The sequence below is a fragment of the Typopeltis vanoorti genome, chromosome 15 (genome assembly GCF_054136105.1).
Source record: "Typopeltis vanoorti isolate ZY-2024b chromosome 15, IOZ_Tvanoo_1.0, whole genome shotgun sequence".
NCBI lineage: Eukaryota > Metazoa > Arthropoda > Arachnida > Uropygi > Thelyphonidae > Typopeltis > Typopeltis vanoorti.
This window is the reverse complement of record NC_143563.1, coordinates 12971893-12997352: the sequence shown is the minus strand read 5'-3', so window position 1 is coordinate 12997352 and position 25460 is coordinate 12971893. Positions and strand designations below refer to the sequence as shown.

Sequence of the window (25460 nt, the reverse complement as noted above, 5' to 3'; positions counted from 1 at the left end):
CACATTTGACTATATGCTCCATATAGTCAAAGACTTATCATAAGAGGCTTACGCTAACTATTATCCACACAATATCACAACCTTTCCATGAAACCATTCACCATTGAAATCCACTCCACCCATTCACTATCCTCCAAACTAAAATATAGTCTGAACAATAACATCCTGACCCAATTGCCAGCAACTAGCTACCCGTTGCTAGGGGTAACCCCTCTGTTCTCTCCTTTTCTGCTGCATACTAAAAAAATCTTTGGTAACAATCCTATAAAACTTAGTTTATTATACACACATATTCACAAGAATAAATAATAATTTTTCTTATTGCAAATATTTCAATCAGAAAAAACAAGCTAGTCACCATCAGTGCATCAGCATAATCACAAGGCAAAGATAGAACAAAAAATGTTAATCCTATTCACAGAACTGAGCCACATGCCAGATGCCACCAAAAGTTGATTACAAAATAAAATAAGATTACAATTAAAGCCAAAATTAAAATTAAGTGATTCGAAATAAAATTAAATTTAAATAATGAACTGACCAACACAGCATTATATTAAAAGAAATAACAAAGGAATTAACAAAAATAAAAATATGGAGAGAGGGCACACTATTGCTTGCATTTATTACTTCAGGTGCAAACTTTGTTTGCTTAACACTTGGATAAAGGACTAAACAAAGAATATAATTTCTTGGCATATTTAATTCATAGTATAACCAAGTAGAAGGGGTGCTTAAGGGTCAAAGCTATATAACTGAGAGGAGACCTCCACATAACCTTTAAAGGAATGCAGAGAACCGACCAGGTCTTCTGACCTAATGTCTAATCCTCACCTTCTCGTGGTGCACCCTGTTGGGTATCGACCTGGATATTGAACTAACGAGGCTGGGCTGGCAATTTGGGATTTAGCTGACCAAATTGTATTCTTATAGGCTTAAACCAAAATACAAAATGATGGTAAACATGACAAAATTTCATGCCGGCTGGGGCATCGCCAGGTTAAACAAGGCCCCCGTTGTTTTCACCAGGGAACCAGGGTGAACAGCGAAAAGTCAGCTGCTGGAACAAATCTGAAAACATATCCCAACTCAACATCACCATAGTTAAAGATCAGTACTATCAACATAAGAAGCCTGAATGGCAAAGAAATGGAGCTAGCTGAGGAATTAGATAAGTACCAGATCGACATAATAGGGATGACTGAAACAAAAAAGAAAAACTGGTGAGATCTTTCTGAGCAATAAATACAAAATGTTATATTCAGGCAATGACAATCAAGGAAAAGAAGGAGTAGCCATAGTATTCAACACAAAATACGAGGCTAATATTCTTGAATGGCAGGCAGTCTCAAGTAGAGTGATGTGAGCAAATATGAGAATGGGGAACTGGACAATGAGACTTATTTGTGCCTATGGTCCCACAGAAGATTCTACTAAGGTAGAAGTGGAGGAATTTTTTAGAAGCTTTAGAGAAAGTCACAGACCCAAAGAAAAACTGGTTTTTGTTCGAGATCTAAATAGCAGAGTAGGAAATGATTGTCAGACACACAAAAATATTTTGGGAAAATTTGGAGAAAAGAGCAAAGCAAATAATAATAGCAAATACCTGTTGGATTTCTGTTCAGGACATGGACTGGTTACTAACACCATGTTCCAACATAAAAATGTGTACAAATTCACATGGAGAGAAGAGGCAAGGAATGAGAAAAGTTTCATTGACTATGTTATTGTTGATTGTGATGTTTTCTCCCTGGTGCAGGACACCAGAGTGTACAGAGGATTTGAAATTGGAAGTGATCACTATTTAGTCTTGAGCAGGATAAAATTGAATTTCATATTGAAAAGAATATCACGTAAGAAAGTTTAAAGCGAATGAAAGTTGAGCAGCTCTCAGATGTGAACTGTAGTTTGAGAACAGCAACCAAACCTTGGAGATTCAGTGGCAAGCCTCAAAGAAAACCCTGATTGATTCAGCCAGAGAGGCATGTGGTGAGGTTGTCTGCAAGGATGGAAAAATCAGAACTCCATGGTGGACATAGGAAGTTAAAGAGGCAGTGAAGAAAAAGAAGAAAGCATATCAAAAGTTCCTGGCAAATAAGTCAGCTTGTGCTCTGAGAGAATACAGAGACAAATGTAAGAAAGCTAAACACTGTGTAAAACTAACTAAGCAAAAGTCATGGGAGGACTTTGGCAAGAACATAGAAAATAAATATCAAGAAGATGGTAAGATATTCTTTAGGTTGTTGAAGAAGCTTAGAAATGGAGGAAAGAGTGCTGTAAAAGGAGTTAGAGATGATAAAGGTGACATGAAAACGGGAGAAAAAGATATCCTTGAAGTATGGAGTAATTACTTGGAAAAATTGCTAAATGAAACAAAAAGTGATAGCACAGTGGAATAAAAAAACTCAACAAGCATACAGTCAATAATACATATCCATACTTGAAGTAGAAAAAGCCATCAAAGGCTTGAAATGTGGAAAGGCAGCAGGGGTAGATGATATTCGACTAGAAATGCTGAAGTATGGTGGTATAAAAGTCTTACTGTGGCTGCACTGCACAGTTCAGAAAGCCTGGACAGAGGGATGAATTCCCGATGATTGGAGTAGAGCTCTCATAATACCCATTATATAAAAAGGGAAATAAAACTGAATGTGAGAATTACAGGGGTATTTCCCTACTGAGTGTTCCTGGCAAGATTTATATAAGTATACTTGAGAAACAGTTGAGAAGAATTGTGGAAGAAAAGCTTGGTGAAGAACAAGCTGGATTCAGGCCAAATGGAGGCTGTCAGGATCGGATCTTCACTTTACGACAAATAGTTGAGAAAGCATGGGAATATAACAAAGATCTATATTTAAGTTTTGTCGATCTGGAAAAGCATATGACAAGGTGCTAAGAGAGAAGCTATTTAATACGCTACAGTTATATGGTGCCAATGGGGCATTATATCAAGCAATACTTAGTCTTTATTTAAGTTGTACATCAGCAGTTAGAATTGAAGGAAGTACAGGAAGTACCTCCTTCAATTAAACCTCCCTACCGGTCAATGTGGATGAAATAGTGACACCAAATTGCACTTCTTATCCATGTTAATCAATGGGTTTTAGAGCTTCGTATCCAGATTTAGCTCGACGTCTACAGATGTAGCCAGTTGGGGGGTTAATGTTAAATCTGGTGTGAGACAAGGATGTACATTATCCCCTCTGTTTTTCATTATCTATATGGATCACATTATGAAGGAAAGTGGTATTAAACCTGATATGAAAATTAAAGATCTTAATCTCAGCTCTTTGCTTTATGCAGATGGCTTTACACTTCTAAATAAATAAGCTACAAGTCTGCAAGATTCCTTGACTAAATTGAATAACTGTTGTAATAGATATGGTATGAAGGTCAGCAATAAAAGGACAAAGACAATGAAAATAGGCAGAATTGTTGAAAATGTCAACTGCATTATGAACGGAGAGCCTGTGGAACAAGCAAAACATTTCAGCTACTTAGGCACGATTTTCAGTGAAGATGGTAAATTAAATATGGAAATGTTTTGCTTGTTCCACAGGCTCTCCGTTCATAACGCAGTTAACATTTTCAACAATTCTGCCTATTTTCATTGAATCAACAATAGAATCAACAAAGCTGGTATGGTAGGAAGTCAATTGAATAAATTCATATGGAATAAGAGAGAAATTAGTCGGAACACTAAATTAGCTGTATACAAGACAGTGTTCAAACCAGTTTTAACTTATGGATCTGAGAGCTGGGTCAGAAGTAAAACACTTGATCAAAGACTAGAGACCACAGATATGAGAGTCCTGAGAAAGATTAGAGGCGTGAATAGATAGCTTCAATGGCAATATCATATTAAAAATGAGGATATTAGGAAAGAACTTGACATTGTCAGCATCTAGGAATGCATTAGCAGAGCTAATCTAAGGTAGTATGGTCACTTAATCAGAATTGGCAAAGAAAGATTAGCAAAACAAGTGTTCTCTGCCAGGTTGGCAGGAAAACGACCCAGAGGAAGACCAAGATATAGGTGGACTGATACTGTACAAAGTTCCTTAGATGATAGAAATATAAGATCTGATAATGCTGTAGTGTTGACAAGTACAGACTAATTTGGAGGAAAATTGTAGATATGAAGTTAGTAATGATGTAAATTTTTCATGTAGTATCATATCCTGTACGCCCCTTGAGGGTACATGGCAGGAATTTGATGATGATGATGATGATGACCAAGCAGAAAAAATTTAAACGTCTCTAATCCAGAGTATTTTAATAAGGTGCAGCACCTTTGGGCTACTTGCATATGGAAATTTACTTCTGTATTACTTCAACCTTGGTATCACTTCTGGATCTGGCTCCCACTGATGAGACCTAAATAAAGGTCGAAACCGGTCTCAGTAATGACCCTTCCCATAATGCATAGCATTATATATGTCCATAAGGATACGTCCCTTGCATTATGGGATAGTAAGGCAAGTGATGTGAAGTCATTTGCTTCTATATACTAGTTGCCCAGACCTGAAATTACTCCAGGTGCAAAGTTTGTTTGCTTACACTTGGATAAAGATTAGACCAATAATATAATTTCTTGGCATTTTAAATTTAATTTATAGTATAACCAAGTGGAAAAACTTTCAATACTCCAATTTAAATTTTGGTGGTGTAGAAGTGCTTCAGCACTCTCTTTAAATAACTGCTCAATCCTAAATATGTGCAGATGTAAAAGGCAAGTTATTGGATCATAGGCTATTGTGGTCAGTGTTCATTCCATGCTGAGCAAGGCTAAATTTTTCAGGTCTGTTGCTGTTGATATAAGATTGGTGTTCTTGTAGTCATTTTTCAACAGAATGGCTTGTTTATCTTTCATGGACAGTAATCAAGAATCGCCGAACTTTATATAGTTTCTACTATATTCGGCACGAAACTCTTTGAGTTTCTTATTCGGCTAAGAAACGATATGGGATGTTATATCCCTTAACTTAATCAAGAAGAGATTTTGTTGATAGAAAAAAATGTAGGAACTAAATTATATCTTTTCAGGATCTTTTTTAAATTGTATCTTTTCTTACATTGCAATCATTTCGGAGATGATTGCAATGTAAAGGATAAAGACTCACTGTACTGGTTCAGGATTCTTGCGGATGAGCTGTAAGTGTCCAGGATGCATTTAAACTTCTTTGAGATGATAACAGATAACATGCTCTGTTGAGCAAAGATATGAATATATTTTTTGAGATAGATGATGTGTTGAATCTTGTTGTATGTAGCAGCCTGTGAAGGTAGGTTTACAGTGAACAGATGTAGCAAGTATTCTGGAATATGGGAAAGGAGGATGGCCAGGAATGCAAATTTTCTATCCTTTACTTTGTTCTATGGTGAAGATGATGCATGGGTAAAGGCTGTTGATTTTTGGTTAAAAAGGTAGGCAGAGATACTTCTAGTCTGGCCAGATTGCAAACACATCATCAACATATTGAACCTAAAAGGAAGGTTAGGATTGTATCGAAGAGAACAGGGATTCTGCAAGATGCTCTAAGTAGAAATCAATTCCTTGAATCTCTTTGTAGAATTGGATGTGCATAACAAAGGCAAAGAGTTCGACTATGTCTGGAGGGAACTCTTCCGGTAACAGTTGAGAATCAGCCAGAGGTACACTGGTAAATAAGGACTGGATATCAAAGCTCACCATGAAATGTATAGGCTGAAGGGTTAGGGTTTTTTTTTTTTTTTTTTTTTTGTCAGAAATTCTGAAGAATTCTTCACAGAAGCTTATGTGTGGCCAGTATGAGAGCTTAAAAGATGAGCTAGGAATTTGGATAAGCAACTATGGGTCTGATGGGACACCTTCCTTATGGATTTTTGGTAGGTCATAGAAATGTATGGCTTCTACTAAAATGGATCTTCAATTTTTTGATAATGTTTTCATCCCAACTGATCACTTTGTTGAGTAAGGAGTTAAGTTTGTTGATTTGGCTATTAGTAAGGTTTTGAGTAATCACCAGGTAAGTGAACTAATCTTGTAACAGAAAAGAAATTTTTCTGTTGTACTTAGTGGTGTCCATGATCACTACTGCTTTACCTTTGTCTCTGCTTGGTTATGGTGAGCTGGTTATTATCTATCAAAGATTTTAGGGCATTAATTTTAGCTAGGTATAAGTTTGAGGAAAGAAGTTTAGTTCTGAATAGTATTGAGGAGACTTCTAGTCAGAGTTTATTAGCATAATCCCTTGAGAGGGTGAATAGGTTCCTCTCAATGTTATGAAGGAAATCTAGATATAGAATTCTTTCAGGCAGTATAGCATAATCATGAGTGAGATAACCTTTCATGGGTACTAAAGTTTCTGTGGGTGTGAGGGAATGTCCAGGAAAAAAAACAAGAAAAACTAATCCTATAAAATCTCTTTATTCATGTATAAGTTTCTGTCATATCTTCTCTTTTTGCTTACCAACTAGTCTTTCAAGTCCATAGACCTTCAATCTGTCATCATAGCGAACATTCCATAAACCTACAATCTTGGTCACTTGCTTCTAGATACTCTTCAACACTTTCTCTTCCCCATGAAATCCAGAAATCCGGTTTGCAGTAGATGTCTAGAGGTGGCTATGTAAAGGAGAATAACAACCTCCCTATTCCTGCATGTCAATTTGCTCTTCAACAACCACATAATCTAATATGCTGTTTTGGCTACCTTCACAATATGCTCTCTAAACTTCAACTCACTGCTCACAATCACCTACAAATTCTGGGCCTCATCAATTTCCTGCAGTTCAGTTCCATCAATGTAATACAAAGATTGTGATTCTCCTCATCTCAAAGTGAAAGAACTTATACTTTGCCATGTTAAACTGGAATACATTATAATTTATATATACCGGCAATCTATTTAAGTTATTCTGAGAATTTCTACATCATCTTCAATGACAATTTCTTTTCCTACCTTTTGCATCATTAGCAATTAACTGAATATTTCCCCTTATATCATTTCCTATATCACTGCATATTATTATTATTATTACACATCCGTGGAGTCAAAAAAAAAACTCATTGTGGGATGGATCCCCATCAATGCATTCACCATCTTTACATGTGCCACATTCTAAGGTAATGCATTCTAGTCCAGTACCTAAGTGTAAAAAACCTGCTTCTCACTCCACTGCTCATAACATTCTTATATAGCTTCTAGATGTTTTCCCTCATCCTATAAAAACCTTCTACATTAACCTGGTAATAACTCCTTACCAACATATCTTTATTGTACCCCCCTATCTGCTTGACTCTACATTTCCTCAAACTTTCTTCATACTCAACATTTCAGAGACAAGAAACCATCTAAATCAATCATTACCTCTGGATTCCTTCCAATATCTCTTCATCCTTTTGAAAACCAAGTGACCAAATGTGTGAACAGTAGTCTATAATATCTTACTCCTACATGCCAGTGTCAGAGTCCTTCATGTAATTATCATAATCCATTGTGCAGTCCTCACAATTTTTGCAATATGTCCCCAAAATTTTAGGTTCTTACTCACCATTACCTCACATATCTTATTTTCTCCACTTTCTCCAAGATATCTCCATAAATCATAAGCTCTGCATCCTGTCTTTGTTTCTTAAAATTTAAAACCTCACACTCTGTGACATTAAACTGACAACTGCACACATTTGTCTATTCACTCAGTCTATTGAAGTCCTCTTGTTAAAGCCATAACATGTCCTAATCCTTATAGTTCTTCCCAGTGCACCATCTGCAAACCATATCCTCGTTCAAACCTTTTCACAATATCATTAACATATACATTAAACAGCAGTGACCTCAAAGCAGATTCTTGCAGTGTGTACCACTAGTGACTTTTCTCTTCTAGGATATTGCTCCCCATTACACAAATTGTGATACATATTAGATAGCCGATCTATAACCCAGCAGGTAAGTGAAAAGTTATGCACTTTAGCATGATGAAATTTCCCAGCAGCATATTACACTCAATGGACAAAACATTAGAGATAAGAGTGATAGAAAGTTGACATTGGCATTCCCTGTGCAGAGAGAAACATACACAGATGGTAAACAGGCAGACATTAGGGATTCTTAACAGTGTATTGTAATCCACGAACGTGGGTAAATGTGTCGATCTTCACAGGGAATATCCTATCAGCTTGGTACAACTGATAACAGGATTCATCAGACCACATAACTCTGGTCCACTCTGCAGAGGTCCAGTTTTGATGGTCCCAACACCAGATGAGGCACAATGCTTAGTGATGAAATCTGAACAGTACACAATTAGGACATCGGCTCCCATAGCCCACAGTATGCAGGATACGCATACCATTCTCATGCTCACATTGCTTGGACCTCCGACATTGAAACTAATGCTGCTGTTGCCCTGCAGTTTGTCTGTACTACCCTGAACAGTCTACATCGACCCAGGTCATCAATGCCGTGTGGTCGGCCACCACTTACTCACTGGGCACTGGAATTATCTGTTGATGGTATACTTGTGGAAGACCCTTGATTGTCCTTGAGAACCCTGATAGGAGAGTGTGGATGTGGTGTGGTGTTGACAGCATGAGGCTATGCCCCATCGTGCCATGTTGGTTCTGTTCAAGGAGGTGGTGGTGGTGGTGGCTTTATATCCTTAAACACTGCAAGCTACCAAATTTTTGCTGGCTAATCACCTACACACTTTCATGGCTTTCATGCATCCTGCAGCCGATGGTCTGTTTCAGCTGGACAACCTGTCGGACCGCAACCACCCAGGCATGACTTGAGGAACACTCATGAGTTTTGACCATCCAGTGGTCCCTAAGGTCCCTGGATTTAAATCCAATCAAATCTCTCTTTCTCTCTCTCTCTGGGATGTCATAGAGCAAAGCACCAGATCCATGTATCTGAGAAGTCTAAGGCACAGATGTGGAAAATAATGCAACAGGCATGCCTGGAATTACCTCAGGAAGCTCTATGGCATCTGGTGGAGTCAATGCCTTGATGAGTACAAGCTGTTATTTGTGTTAGAGGAGGGCCGACATGCTATTAGGCAAGTATCCCTAATGTTTTATCCATTGAGTGTATATTAGCAGGGTTATGCTACAAAAAGCTGATGAGGCTAGGGATCTTGGTGTAATGGCAGATAGGAATTTGAAGTTCAAAAGTCACAAATAAAGTTCCAGAGGATAATTGTAATGTTGAAGCGAATCTTGAAGTGTGAGGATAAGGAAGTCATTTTGCCTCTTTATAAGGCCTTGATAACACTGCACTTGGATTATTGTGTGCAGATTTGGTCTCCTGGATTCCAAAGAGGATAAAGAAGCTGTGGAAAGGATGCAAAGAAGAATTATGGGATTGAGATTACGAGGAGATTGCAAATATGTGGATTACAGACTCTGGTTAACAGGAGAAAGAGGAGTGATATGACAGAAGTCTACAAACTTCTGAATGGGTGTTATTGGATATCGTCTGATGAAATTTTTTGTTATATGGAAGGTGGGGAGAGAACACGGGGCATCCATGGAAGTTAAGTTTGTTCATAGTCAAGAAAGGGGCAAGAGCTATATTTCACAAAGCAGTGAGTAAGTGAAATAGTACATGCTGAGGAATTTAAGGGAAGGTATGACAGCTGGTTTGGGTGATGTATAGCCTCTTTCAATGAATCCTTGACTTCCCGGAGATCTCAGATAATAATAATGATAATAGTGGGTTTCAGCCTACTCAAAACAAAGTGGTGATCACTTCCTATTTCAAATCCTCTGTGTATTAAACCAGCATGAAGACATCACTATCAGTAATAACATAATCAAAGAGATTTTCCTTATTTCTTCTCTCTATGCTAATTAGTCTTTCTTAGTAGAACCTTCTGTTTGGACAATAAGAACAAATAAGCCTCATTGTCCAATTCCCCATTTTGATATTTGCCTGCGTCACCTTCCTTGATATTACCTGCCATTCAAGAAGATATCTCCTTCGTGTTTAGTACTGAATACTACAGCTACTGCTCTTTTCCCTCATAATTGTTGCCTGAATATAACCTCTTGTATTTGTCATTCCTCTGTTTCAGTAACAGTAAGTATGTTTGATACATGCATGCAGGCACTCCCACTAAGCAAATGAGGCTGAAGACTTAGCGTGTGAGTACCTGCATACACACATCTTTGGTTTGTGATTCCTGAAGATGGCAATGTAACATTTCTGAAACATAGGTAGTTATAATTAATAATTTAGTTTGCATTGTCATTTCCTAAAAAAATTAGAAATTGCATGTGATGGCATCCATGAAGATGCCATCACATGCAAGGCCTGTCGATATGGCAAGTGAAAGCCGAAGATTTCAAGACATCTAAATGGATTAGCCTTTCTAAAACACTGCCCAGATAATAATGTGATCCCAAACTGTGTAAAACTGATTTATGTTGCTGAAGGCTCTCTGCATATACAGATGCACTAACTTTGCTCTTCTATGGTAGCAGATTACCACCACCCACATTTTCTTGGTTGACACCAATGAAGCTACTTGTGCATTAGAAGTAGAGCTTGCTGCTACTCTGAATTTCAACTTTTGGATGATCCTTTCTGATGTCTTGAATGCTTTAGTAGAAAAAGAATTTCAAAGAATACGTCAGCACATTCAAAATTTTGAAAGTTTAAAAAGGATCTCAACTTCCAAACCTATCATCCCTTATCCTAAAGCCTGAAGCAATCAGTGCACTCGCACATGGCCACAATTTCACTATTTCTCCACAGAAGAAATAATGATACGGTAAAATGAGGCATCCACATTCTTTCCAACCATATTGCCAACAATATCAAACTGGAAGTAACCAGTGTTCTTATCCAAGCCAAACCACCAAAAAGCAATTAATCAAAAGAAGAATTCAAAGCTCTGCAAGAAATGAAAAACAACAGAAAAATAGTAATTACTAAAATGGATAAGGGAAATGCCACTGTGGTTCTAAACCAATCTGATTACACAAAACAGGTAAGCTTGTTTCTTTACTTTTAGATCGGTCTACCTCCCTCCCAATAGAATATGATCCCACCAGCACCCCAACCAGAATACTTCATAGGTTCCTTAAGAAGTTACCTCTTGTCCTGTGGAAGTGACTAACAGACTAAAACCTTTTAACTCTAGACACCCCCCCCCCAGATATGTGGACTACCAAAAATCCATAAGCAAAATGTAACATTATGTTCCCACTGTGGATGGCATTGATTCCCCCACATACAAATTAACCAAACATTTATCCAAAGTGCAACACACCTTCAAACATAAAAAAACTCACCCCACTTTAAAGCCAGTACAGAAAACCTCTCACTCCAACACACTGGCATAATGGGCAGTTTTGATTTCTTCCTTCTTCACCAATGTCCCATTCAAAGATACCTTAGACCTCATCCAAGACAAATTTCCTCAAGATATTTCAGCCTTACTTCAGTTCACCATAAACTCAGACTATTTCGTTTGGCAAGGAAAATTCGACAAACAGATGGAGGAGATAGCCATGGGTTCTCCACTCTCTCCATCCCTGGGAAACTTCTTAAGAAACCTTTGAAGAAAAAGCCTTAAACTTTGCCCCACATAAACCCACTGTTTGGCTACACTATGTGGATGTTATGTTCACCATTTGGTGGCATGGCCTGGATACACCACAATTTCTCAACACACTTAAACAATCAACACCCCAGGATCCAGTTTACCTGGGAAAAGGAAAACAACAGTCTCCCTTTCCTAGACACTCTGAGTATATGCCAGCCTCATGGGATCCCTGGCTTTTTCTGTTTACAGAAAACCTACACATACAGTAGATACATTCACCAGCAGTCACCCTTTCCCCAACAATATGGGATTATAAAAACCCTACATAACCAGGCAAAATTAATCAGTTCAAATAGCAATGCCTAACTACTAAACTTAACCATTCTTAGCCAATGCATACAATCCCAAAAAAATATTAAAACCAGTTAACCACATCCCCATCCCTTTTCATACCAGAGATTACTCTAAATCTATCACCATTCCATATGTTTGGGGTACATCCAAAAAACTAACAAAAATCCTAAGAAAATATGACCTCACAACTAGTTACAAACCACATAAGAAACTGGCATCTCTCATCTGTTCCACCAAAGATCAGCCACTTTACCCTAGACCTACCTGGAGTATACCAGGTCCCCTGCAGTTACAAATTGTCCTACTACGGCCAAACAGGCAGGACAGCCAATATCAGGATATCCAAAAACAAGGACTACATAATTTAATCCTTAATTAAACAAAGAGCAAGATATACTTGTGAAAATTGTGAGGTAATTGTCTACCAATATAGCCACTCAGGACTTGCTGACTATGAGTTGGACACCCACCACAGAATACGGTGGAAGAAGGCCATTTTATTACACCACAACAAGTACAAAAGATTATTCCTTGAATCAGCCTGAGCTCTGAAAAACTTCCCAAACCTAAACAAATTTGGGTGCATAATACTGCTCCAAATTTGGGAAGCTTACATTCTAAGATTGTCAGCCCAACGGCAAAGACAATTTAGTCTGCTAGGAGATAGCTTTTAGGTCCCTAGGACCAACTTCAGTTGCCTTTCTTCAGCCTCATTTGCTTAGTGTGAGTGCCTACATGCACATATCATTGTTTTGTGATCCCTGAAGATAGCAATGTAACATTGCTGAATTATAGGAAGTTATTAATTAAAGTTTTTATAATTAATAATTTAGTTTACTTTGTCATTTCCTAAAACATTAGAAGTATATCTAACCAATGCATAAGCTTATCTACAAGAATTACTTATACAGCAGTTTTAGTGTGAGTGCCTGCATGCACCTATCATTATTGTTCTGCGATCCCTGAAGACAGCAATGTAACATTGCCGAATTATAGGTAGTTATTAATGAAAGTTTTTATATTTAATAATTTAGTTTGCTTTGTTATTTCCAAAAACATTAGAAGTATATCTAACCAATGTATAAGCTTATCTACAAGAATTACTTATACAGCAGTTTTGACAAAAATATGACAGGCATAGTCAGAACAGATCTCCTGTGATGTCATGAATGTTCAGTAGTTGAGATTATTATTATTATTTAAAAAATAACAATAATATGTTTTACATTTTAGTTTTCCTGACTGATAAAGAACTCATAGAGTGAAACAGACTTACATATGCAGACCTTTAAAATTATGTTTATCAATGTAAGAGAAATATCAAGAGTGGAATGTCATGTTAAATAAAAATATATGAGCTCAACAAATAAAGGAAAAAAGAAACTTTCAATGTAAATATTCCTTAAGAAAGTAGATGCTTTCTGATGAGTAAGTACAATTAATTTAAAATTAATAAACAAATAGCAAGATATACTTGTGAAAATTGTGAGGTAATTGTACATCTAGGCTTTTCATCAAGTTATCTACTTTTTTGCTTTTAGCAACACAGGGAAATAATAACATGTCTGTTGTTGTTTTATTATGATGCATCTGGAGATTTAACTCAGCATAAACCTAAAAGGAAAGTACTGTGTTCAGTAAATAGGAAGTCACAAAATAAAAATGCATCTAATATTTAACAAATTAATTCAATTTTTTGAATAAAGGCAGAGTAGCTATATAAACATACTTGAATAACATGTGAAAATCATTAGAAAAAAATTTAATCCTTAATTAGAAATGTAAAAATCCTACCACACACACACACACATACCCATATAAATGTACACCATAGATCTTTATATTTACAATGTATCCCTCACCTCTACTGTTTATTACTGTAGCATCTGGCAAAAATTTCATCATTGGTAAAAAGTAGAATGATAATGCTACTCAGGGGATAGATGAGTTATTAAATGATATTAAATTAAATTAATATAAATGAGATCTTAAATATTAAATATTTCATCCTCATGAATGTGACACCATGCAAACTTGAGTGCAGTGGGAAGAGAGGAAAGGAGGCACTGATGGTGAGTGATTGAGCAGAAGGTATATGAGTAAACTTGATGTTAATAAAGTAGTGTGACCTGATGATATATCGCTGCATGTTTTGAGAGCATGTTCCAGAAATTTAATAACAGCTTTCATGTACTTTTTAAAAATGAGTCTTCAATTAGGCAAAGTTCCAAACTATAAAGAGGACAAAATTATTATGCTCCATAGGGTGGTGATATGACTAAGACTTGGAATTATATGCCAATCTCTGTGTTTGAAGTTGTGGTTAAAGTGTTAGAGATTAAGGAGGACCAAGATTCAGAATTCATCTTTTATTATCATTATTATTTATATGGGTGCTCCATGGAATCAAAAGACTCATTGCAGGAGACCCACTTTAACCATTAACACAATACATATCATACATCTTCTTAAGAAAATGTCCACACACCCTTACTAACCACACTCTTCAACACCTTCCAAGAGTGTGACCCTTGTTTTTCCATTACTCTCAATATATCGAAAAATTTCTTCTGTGTCAATCTTATAGTATCCCTTTAGTAACTTATAAGCTTCTATTATATCCCCCTCCTCTGCCTGTCAGCTAAACTCTGCAACCAACACATCTTCGATCTGTCTTCATAGGGAACATTCCACACACCTGTCACCAGCTTGGTCACGAGTCTCTGAATCCTCTCCACTACCTTCCGATCCTCAAGAAACACAATTGACCAAATCTATGCACAGCAGTCAACATGTGGCTGAATAAAGATAGCCTTATAAAGAGGGATAATACCCTTCTTATCTTTACTTGCTCTTCAGCATCCAAGTAATCCTCTGAGCTATTTTGTCAACACTTGCAATATGTCTCCTGAATTTCAAATCTCAACCCCCAAATCCCTAGTCTCATCAATTTCCTGTAAACTAGTACCATCATATTGATATGATATGATGTGTGATCTTTTCATCTCAAAGTGCATTACCTTACATTTTATAACACTGAATTGACAACCATTGTCTTTTGCCCACACTGCCAATTTATTTAAATCATATTGTAAGATATCTACATCACATTTATCAACTATTGCCCTCCTTAGTTTTGCATCATTAGCAAACAATTGAATGTTCCCCTTCAAATCATCTGCTATATCATTAATATACAAATTATAGAGTAGTGGTCCTACTACAGAGCACTGGGGTGCTCCACCTAGTCACTCTCATTTGCTTTGATTCCACTCCACCATACACTACTCTCGAATGTCTGTCTATCAGCCCCCACCCTCATCCATGCCACCAGCCTCATATCCATTTGTTCCAACTTGTGAAATAGTTTTCCATGAGATATCTGTCAAGTGCCTTTGTAAAGTCTAGCAGTATCATGGCGTAGCCCTTTCCTTTCTCCAATTCTGCTGTCACATTTATTGCTCCACCTAGTCACTCTCATTTGCTTTGATTCCACTCCACCATACACTACTCTCGAATGTCTGTCTATCAGCCCCCACCCTCATATCCATTTGTTCCAACTTGTGAAATAGTTTTCCATGAGATATCTGTCAAGTGCCTTTGTAAAGTCTAGCAGTATCATGGCGTAGCCATTTCCTTTCTCCAATTCTGCTGTCACATTTACCATTGTTTAGTCTGTCCCATGACTTCTGTAGTTGGATTGCCAGCTTTTTGTCTGGATGCTCACTGTGTGGTGGTGGATGGTTCCTTATTTTCCCACCATTCAACTAATGCTGGGATTCCAAAAGGTTCTGTCCTCTCACAAACTCTCTTCCTGCTATATATCAATGACCTACTTCAGTTGTCCTCAAACCCAATACACAGGTTTACAGATGACAGCACATTGCACTCCTCCCTTTCATTTGATAAACCTCACTCTACACAACTCACCTCAACCTACAGAACATCAACCACCATCTCCCTCAATTCTGATCTCCTTCAATCAACTTCAATGCTAATAAAACCCAGTTCTGTCTTCTCTCTCATAAAAAAGAACCATTTTCTTCCATATTATTTTTGACAACACCCAAATTTCCAGACAATTTGAAATTTCTCTTCTTGGAATTATCCTGACATCAAGCCTCTCTTGGCATAAACACATCACAACCATTGCATCCTCAGATTCTTAAAAACTAGGATTTCTCTTTCACTAAAGACATTACTTCTCCTCTGAACAGCTGTTAACTTTATCTTCTTCTTCTTCTCCCATAGTTCTAAATGAACCGTTGGGTCATTCATGGCTGGTAGGTGATACTCTTTGCTAGCCTCCTCCAGTTGTTTCGGTCTCTTGTTCTTGATGTCAGTTGAGAAAGGGAGGAATTTGTCCATTTTTTGATGTTATCAGTCCATTTTAATCGAGGTCAGCCCCTAACCCTTGATCCCGGTATGATTCCTTCTAGGGTTTGCTTTGGAATGCCATTACTCTCCCCATGTCCAAACCATTTCATCTGTCTTCTTCTGATGACTGTCAGAATATTTTCCCTTTTTCTCCCATCTATTGAGTCAATCAGTTTTCGGATATTTTCATTGGTTTTCGTGAGCGGTATAGGGAATTCTCAAAAGTCTTCTGTAAGTTTTCATTTCGAAAGACAGGAGTCTCCTCTCATCTTCCTTCAATAAAGTCCAGGCCTCACAACCATACAAAAGGACAGAATTCACCAAGGTGTCAATTAGTCTTAGTCTGGTTGTGATTGCTATTCTGTTATCTCCCCAAAATGGTTTTAACTTCTGTAGGGCCACGGTTGCCTTAGCAATTCGGTATTTAACGTCAGTTTTTGAACGACCATCTTGACTCAACGTGCTTCCTAGATAAGTGAACTTCTGTACATTCTCAATTTGCTTATTGCCAATTTGTATCTTTAAGAATTCAATGTCTGATTTTGAGGTTATCATTGTTTTTATTTTTTGTAGGTTTATGTATAATCCATATTTTTTTAATGTTCCGAAAACATGGCTGGTTATCTCTTGTAATTCTTCTTCACTTTCTGCCAGAAGATTGATATCTTCAGCGAAACGTAAGTTAACTTTATATCAAATCGCAAATCTGCCCAGCTATTGAATACTGCTCTCATATATGGGGCAGGGCCCCTAAAAGCTCCCTCAAAATGCTTGACTCAATACAGAGGAGAACAATTAGGCTTGTTAATGACCGATCTCTTACCACCTTACTCCCCCCACTTTTGCACAGACACTTGGTTTCCTCACTATGTGTATACTACAAATATTTCGATGGGAAATGTTCATCCAAAATAGCATCGATAATTCCACCATTTGATACTAAGCTTGTTGGAACACCTTATTATAAAATGGGAATAAATTGCTGAAGTAGGACCTACCTTTTACAAAGCCATGCTTCCCCCTATAAAGTATCATATTTCTATCTATCCATTCCTGGATTTTACTTTTAATCAACTTTTCAAATACTTTAACCATCACTCCAGAGATACTAACTGGCCTATAATTTGCTACTTCTGTCTTGAAGTCACCTTTATGTAATGGAAGTATCTTACTCTCTTTCCACTCTCTTGGAACCTTGCCAGAGCTGAGACTTAGATTAAACAACTTCTTCAGATGCATTGATGGTTCACTTGCACATTGTCATAGCACACGAGCAGACATACTGTCCAGGCCTCAATGCTGTATTCACATTGATATTTTTCAATATACTGAGTACCTCCAGTTCATCGACTTCAATGTTTACATCAGTAACTGCAAAGAAAGTCACCTGGATGATATACCTTTGCAAAGTGATCACTTAATAACTGAACTATTTCTTCTGCTTCTGTCACTTTCCTACCATTGGCACCGAGTAAAGTTAATTTTCCAATTTTCCATAATCATTCATGCTTTTACTTGCTACATATCATAAAAAAATCTTTTGGATTTAATTTGGCTGCTTAGCTAATTTTCTCTCAAAATATAATTTAGCCTTCCTTACCATACTAGTTACCCTTCTTGCTTGTGCTTTATACTGCTCATTGGCATGATAATCACCTTGTTATTTATATTCCTTCCGCAATGCTTTCTTTTCTTGCAGCTCCTGCCCTTATATTGTTAGTCATCCACTTATTCCCAACTTGGTTTATCCTCCTAACTCTGGGTAAGCACTCTGATACTGCATCGCTCAACCACTTCCCATGTACTAATGGCATTCATTCCATGTAGTTTCTTATGCATTGGCACTGCTACAAGTTGACTTCTATTGTCTAATTGCCAGCTCTGTAGTTCCATATTAGAACTTTCTTGACTGAAATTTCCAAATGTTGAGCACTCAGGACAAGACTGCATGGTCACTTTCTCCAATAGGAGGTAGCATTGCTACTACAATAATAGATTGATCTTCTGATACTATTACTAGATCTAACAATCTCAAACCTGTGGTTCCTTCATCAGATGCTGTTTCAGGTAACTATCCCTCAGTAACTGTATAAATTACATTTCCATTCTGCCATGTGCCCTTTCCTCCTTCCAATCTATATCACCATAGTTGGTCTCCCGTGATAATTGCTTGGCTTACACTCATTGTACTAATCTGCTAATGCATGTCATCCACAATTTCTTCTGGATTCCCAAGTCTATAGCAACAATCAACAATACATTTTGTCCTATTGGCCTCTATCTCACACTAGATAGCCTCTAACATTTCCATCAGATCTACCATCTTCCTAAACTTCTATTTTTGTTTGTTGAAGTTCTTCAGCTCTCATTAATAACATACCTCCTGCTGCTCAATTTCTTCTATTTTTTCTGAAAATTCAATATCCATTACATTGTATCCCTGTAACTAGATCATTCTCTGACAACCAGATCTCGCTGATGCCAATAATTTTTGGCCAAGTTGAGCTGATCAATGCTAAAAACTCCTCTATTTTATTTCTGATATTTTAAGCATTTGTGTGCATGTATTTCAACATCCCCTTTGGCCCACAGTTGCCCTTACATAATATCATTACCTGCCCATTCAGATTCGAAGCCTGGGTAACTGCACCAAGCTCATCATAAATCTTTCCTGCACTCACATTTATCTATCCCAGGGGTGGCTAGACAAATGCTTGATTGCTTCTCCCTATCTATAGTTTTCCTGGTTTCCACTTTCAAATTCTCACTAAGCAACACTTTCTCCAAGCACCTAACTCCAAAACTATTTAAGTGCAGTCCATTAGGCATATAAAGGTCCTTATGTTCATCAAATTCACTTTGCACATCTATAATCTGCAACCATTCCTCCTGCACAATCTTCTCAATGACTCCTCATAAATCTTCCCTTCTCCATTGGCAATGGCCCTTCTTCTCATTTCTGTCCTATTATACTGAGGCAGCAGATTCATAATACTTTCTTTCTCTCATTTTTGCTTTTTCTAAAAATCTTTCATATCTTCTCTCATTGCATATTTCTCACCTTTCAAATAATTTGTGCCTGCCAAAACAATTAATTCTTTCACCTCTTTCTTCTGCAAACTTAAAGCTTCACTAACATCCTTTATCTTTGCACCTGGAAAACATGCTTTCATCACTTTCTCAATAAGTATATCTCTTATCATTGAATCCCTATACAATACTATATCTTTTCTCCCAGTTTTTCATACTTTTAAGCTTTTCCTGTGCACTCTTTCTTTCATTCTCCATCCTTCTGTATCCCACACCAATCATTTCTCCATTTGCTTGAGCTCACATTTTGTCCTGTGAAGGAGTCCGTGTAAGCACATAATTTCTTTTTGCGCTAGCATCTCATCATCCACATTATTACTTCAACTACTTCCTTCAAATTTTCATTTGTATTTCGTGCACTATCATTCACTGCTTCCACTATATTCTCGATAACACTTTGTCAATCCAGTTTATATATCCATAATATCAGTCACTTCATTCTCTCATTCCTGACACAACTCACTTACGAAACATTTCCAACAAACATTTTCTCCACTCTCACTCTCATTCCACAAACCATTCACTTTTGGCAACAAATACATTAAATATACGCTATATCCAGTGGTGTGTTGGTAAATTTTTTTTTTGGTTAAAATTTTTGGTTTAACAACCAGCTCGCTTTATGTTTAACAACTGGCTCGCTTTATGAAAAATTTGATTCTTCACAAAGTTCTATTGTATCTTCAGATGTTTTCGTTTCTGCTTCTTCAAATTTTGTCCTTTTAATGTTTAAGAAGTTTCATTCTATTTCATTTTTTCAACTAATGGCTATCCACTTTTTCGACCGCAAAACTCTAACCCTGATTAAAATTATTTTAATTATTAAAAAAAAAGAAGAAAAAACTGAAATAAAAACATATATTAAAGAAAATTTTCCTATATTACCTACAACTTACCTATTATCAAATGAAATCCTGAACAAAAAAATGTAACACTAATATTACTACTCGTAGTCGATCAAATGACCAGAGACTGTAGCCGTCGCAACGAATTTTGTATTTATCGATAGTGCAACAATGTTGCATTTCCAAGAACTTAATGTTGCAAGTTCTTGGAAATTATCCGAAAAATAAGGCATTATTGTTTATTCAAATACCCAGTTCGGGAGTTTTGATAACGTGTTTGTGTTTTAATGAATACAGACATTGTTTAGTAAATAAAATCGTTTCCAAATTCCCGTTTGTAAATTAAGTTAGTTTGTGTTTTGTGAATTCTCTTTTATGCATTTATTTTTGATCATAATAATAATAATAATAATATATGTAAGTGTTTATTATACAATTTCAAAATATTTACGAGAAAAAGTATACCACCATTCATCATCTATCCTTTCATAAAGAATTTTAATAACCGGCTCGCCCAACTTAATGCGCAGGATTTATTTATATCACAATGAATCCTGCACATTAATATCAGTCAACATCGATGTCTTGGTCACCATTTTTCTTGTATGCATTGATGCCATAACAAAAAATGTCTCTAAAAGGATATTGCATAACAATAGTCGACTAAACACACTGCTTGACAACACAGTCAAAAATAAATAAAATACCTCCAATTATATATAACAATATTGTTAATATCTACTAAAAAATAATGACATCTGAGGAACACATGTATGGCAGCCACTATAGGTTAATGACAGAAGCATTCCCTTTGATGGACAATGTGTGTTTGTTGTAGAAAATCATGTTTTAGCAATCTACTTACTTATTATACCAAGGTGACAGATGCATTAGACAAGGGAGAGATGCATACATGGTGGAATACTTAGATTTTGCAAAGACTTTTGAGAGATTGCTGTATGACAAGATGTTAATTAAATTGGAACCATTGGGATGGATAGTAGATTAATGCAGTGTGGATTGGATATTAGCTATTTCACAGATATTAGCAAGTTGTGCATGGAGGAGCAATATCCCAGAAGAGGATAGTAACTAGTAATGTGCCAGAGTTATATGCAACTGTGTAACTGTTTATACTGTGTGCAGAAGATGAAAAGGTGAGAAGAACTATGAAGAATAGAGTAGATTGCATAGCGTTTGCAAGAAAACTTGAATAGGATGAATGGGAGAATAAGTGCAGTTCAATATTGCAAAGTGTAAGGTTTTAATTTGTGAAGTAAAGATGGGATGCAGGGCATACAAATAATGGAATATTTCTTACAGGAAGTAGAGCTGATGAGGGATCTGGCAGTGATGGTGGACAAGGATCTATAGTCTATAGATCTCAACAAGAATAAGGATCTATAGATTGTGGTGGATCTATAGAAACTGTGTGGACAGCACAGCAGATTATGGCGATAATGCAGAGGACATTGGACATACAGAAACAAGGATATTATGATTCCATTATATAAGGCTTTGATCAGGATACATATCAATTACTGTGTACGGATTTAGTCGCCTGGTTTTCAAAAGGGTGAAGTGATATTAGAAAAGATCAGAGATAATATGATGTCAGACTGAGGAAATGCAATTTGCAGTCTAGTGGATAGGAAAAAAAGGGAGGATATGAGTGAGACATATAAGTAGGTAAGGAATTATTACCAGATTAATGTGGATGAGTTTTTTCTTTCTTTTAAAGAAACTATCCATTCACAGTTCTATGAATTATTTACATGAAAACAAAAGGCAAAGATAATATTTAATAAACAAAATTGATATCTAAATTGTAAATTCAATGGCCTTGTTGCTAAGCAAATCACTACTCACTTGATTCCAGATAATTGGATAATAAACATCACAGGGTGCCCATTAACTGAAAATGAAAAGAAGAAAGTATTTCAGTATTTTTTTGGAACTAAGAAGAAATCATATCCAAAAGGATATGATTTCTTCTTAGTTCTAAAAAAATACTGAATTAGATTTCCTTTTTTAGCATTGGACAAAACTTATTTAGCCTTTCCAGTGAAGACACTAATAATCTCCACGTAGAAGTTTCATCCATCCTATTTAAATCCAAGCTTCCACCATCTAACACCTCGCTAGCTGAAAAGAAAGCTGTACATTCTCCAAGATGTAACAGTCATTATTATCACCTTATTATCACCAAAGCTGAGAAGGAAAAAGCTACAGTAGTTATGGATTCAGAAAATTACAAAAAAAAAATTTCTCTACTACTACAAGATTGTTCAACTTACCAGGAACAGGATCATGACTCCAACAGGCAACATAAGAAATTAAATTCCCTTCTAGATGAAGTTATAAGACACCATAGAAAAGCTAAAAACTTCTTTTGCAAGAACACCTTCCTAAAATACCTACCTAGATCCATAAAAAAGACACTCCACTCTGTCCAACTGTAGATTTTATTGATTCTTCTATGTATCGCATAGCCAAATTTTTAGCAAACCTACTGAAATCACATATTTGCAAGTTTCGCAAAATTCTTCGGATTTCCTAGACAAACGGAAAAATGTTTCCATACAATCCACTAATATTATGGTGAGCTTCGATATAGAATTCCTATTTACAAACATACTTCTCAAGGAGACATTGCAGCTACTTTATGAAACATTCAGAAAGTAGAACCACAAGATATAATAAAACTATTTGAATTTGTGATGCATTCTGGATACTTTGTTTGTCAAAACAAATTCTGCAACTAACTGGAAGGAACTGTCATGGAAGTCCACTCTCCTCAGCTCTAGCCAATTTTTATTTAGAGCATCTAAAAGATCTTTTTATCATTCATATACCCTCAACCTTCATTTTGCGTTCAGTATATCGACAACATTTTTGCTGTGTAGCCTCACAATAAACTTACAAACATTTTTTAGCTACTATAAATATTTTACATCCTCATATCAAATTCACTGTGGAAATTAAAAGAGACAACAAATTATCTTTTCTACACATTCTTCTCATTTTCTCACCATCAGGTGATTTAACCACATCAGTGTATTGAAAGTCCACTTTCAGTGAACACTACATTCTTCAAAATCTGCACACCATCCTTCTCAAAAGACAAGAATTATAAAGTCTTTAATTCAACAAGCTAAGACTAATTGTTTGATCGCTCATCAATTGCTGGAAGAACTCTCAAATATTAATCAATATATGAAATTAAATGGCTTCTCAGAAAGGACTACATAATATCTGTTTGACTCCTACAAACCTGAGTTAAACAACAAGGAAACATATAGTTTCAGAACTGATTTCCAGAATCGGTTCTGAAACTATATGTTTCCGAACATATAGTTTTTTCACCACCCTAACTCGAATCAGAAAGACTGCCTATCGTTATGAAAAATATGGGAAAGTTTGATTAGACACAGACCACAACATTATTTTATCTGAAACACACCTAATACATAGCTGTTCTGAACGAGTCAGTGTGTCCCAGGGAGGATGATAGTAGGGGTGGCCTTTTGTGGGAATGGATACTTGGGAGAAGGGAGATGACGTCAGGTAACACTGAGCCCAGTGGAGTCTAGAAGGGATAATACTGGGTATAGAAACAATGGCATTTATATGCTTTATACTAATGCCAGGGGTATCCGGAATAAGGGAGAGGAATTGGTAGCCTGGCCAAAAATTATTGCGATCACTGAGACGTGATTGACAGAAGGGGATATAACAACAGGAATAGAAGTTGCTGGGTACAGCATTTTTCGGCAATATAGGAAGGGAAAGCATGGTGGTGGAGTACTGCTTATGATAAGTGATGACCTATGTTGTCTCAAAGTGAAGGCTTTGGAAAGCAGTGAAACTAATGATTTTGAAAGCATATGGTGTGAGGTACAGGTAGGCAAGATAGGATATTTAGTGGGGTGTTGCTACAGACCTAGGAGTACAGAGGGTGGGGACCAGGAGATGTTTAGACAGTAGTTTGGCAAGTGCAAGAAGAATGATTGTTATGGGAGATTTTAACTACAGTAGTATAAATTGGGGAGAGGATGATGCATGTAGCAATAAGGAAATGGAATTTCTAGAATTCTTGAGGGATAAATGTCTTATGCAACATGTAATAGAGGGAGCAAGAGGTTCAAGAATTTTGGATTTGGTTATAGCATCAGAAGAGGTGATAATAACTGAGATGACATCTTTCCCACCAGTTGGAGAGAGTGACCATATGGCTTTGACTTGGAAAATAACTAGACATACAGGAGTAACAAAGAGATGGGAACGTATGTGGAATTATAAGGCAGGTGATTATATTAGTCTAAGATGTCAACTTGGGGAAGTTTCATATAAGGAAGAATTGGAAGGCAGGGATATCATTAGTGCATGGGAAATCATGAAAGAATATTTGTTATCAGCAATGGTAAGTTGTATACCACGAGTGAAGAAGAGGACACAATTTGGAGTAAAGTGGATGACAAACAATATTAAGCAGGAATTGCATGTGAAAAAGAGGCTATGGAAGAGATATATGGAGACAGGTGAAGAGAAGATGCATAAAGAATATAAGACACAGGCCAGAAGAGTGACTAGTATGGTAAGGAAGGTGAAACTGGAATATGAGAGGAGATTGGCCCTAAGATTCAAAGAAAATCCTAGGGAATTTTTTAGCTATGTATCTAGTAGGAGGAGAAATGACTGTGGAAGAATGATATTGCGGGATAAAAATGGCAATAGAATGACTGATGCAGAGGACATAGTAGAATTTTTCAATGAACACTTTATTGGAGTATTTCATCCTGGAGGAGTCAGTTTTAATACTAGACGGATAGAGCAGGTTTGAGGTATAGAGGTACAGGATGAGAGTGTGTTTCAAATACTGAGTACTCTGGATGTCAGTAAAGCTGTGGGACTGGTTGATATTTCACCACAGGTTTTGAGAGAATGTGCGAGGGAACTGGCAGTGCCTTTGACCGACCTGGCTTTTCAATGAAAGTCTGGCTGCGGGAAAGGTGCCCATGGAATGGAAGGAAGGTAAGATAGTGCCATTGCATAAGGGCAGTAGCAGACGGGAAGTGTCTAATTATATGCCAGTTTGCATGTCATCAGTAGTTCTTAAGATCTTGGAGAAAGTAGTGGGGGACTGTATACAGTATTGGACAGATGAGGGTGGTGTTATCCGTGAGAGTCAACATGGATTTTTGAAGTGGCGCTCTTGTTTCAGCAATATGCTAGCGTTTCATAATAAAGTTAAGAGAG

General features: G+C 36.8%; 1 protein-coding gene across 1 annotated transcript in view; it reads right to left on the bottom strand.

The window, feature by feature from the left end:
- Window positions 1–25460, bottom strand: part of LOC150098392 (cAMP and cAMP-inhibited cGMP 3',5'-cyclic phosphodiesterase 10A-like) — a 534534-nt gene that overhangs the window by 74856 nt on the left and 434218 nt on the right. The window contains exon 17 of the mRNA XM_090405194.1: window positions 13364–13503. Coding sequence (XP_090261320.1) covers window positions 13364–13503 — 140 coding nt within the window. The remainder of the gene's footprint in view (window positions 1–13363; window positions 13504–25460) is intronic.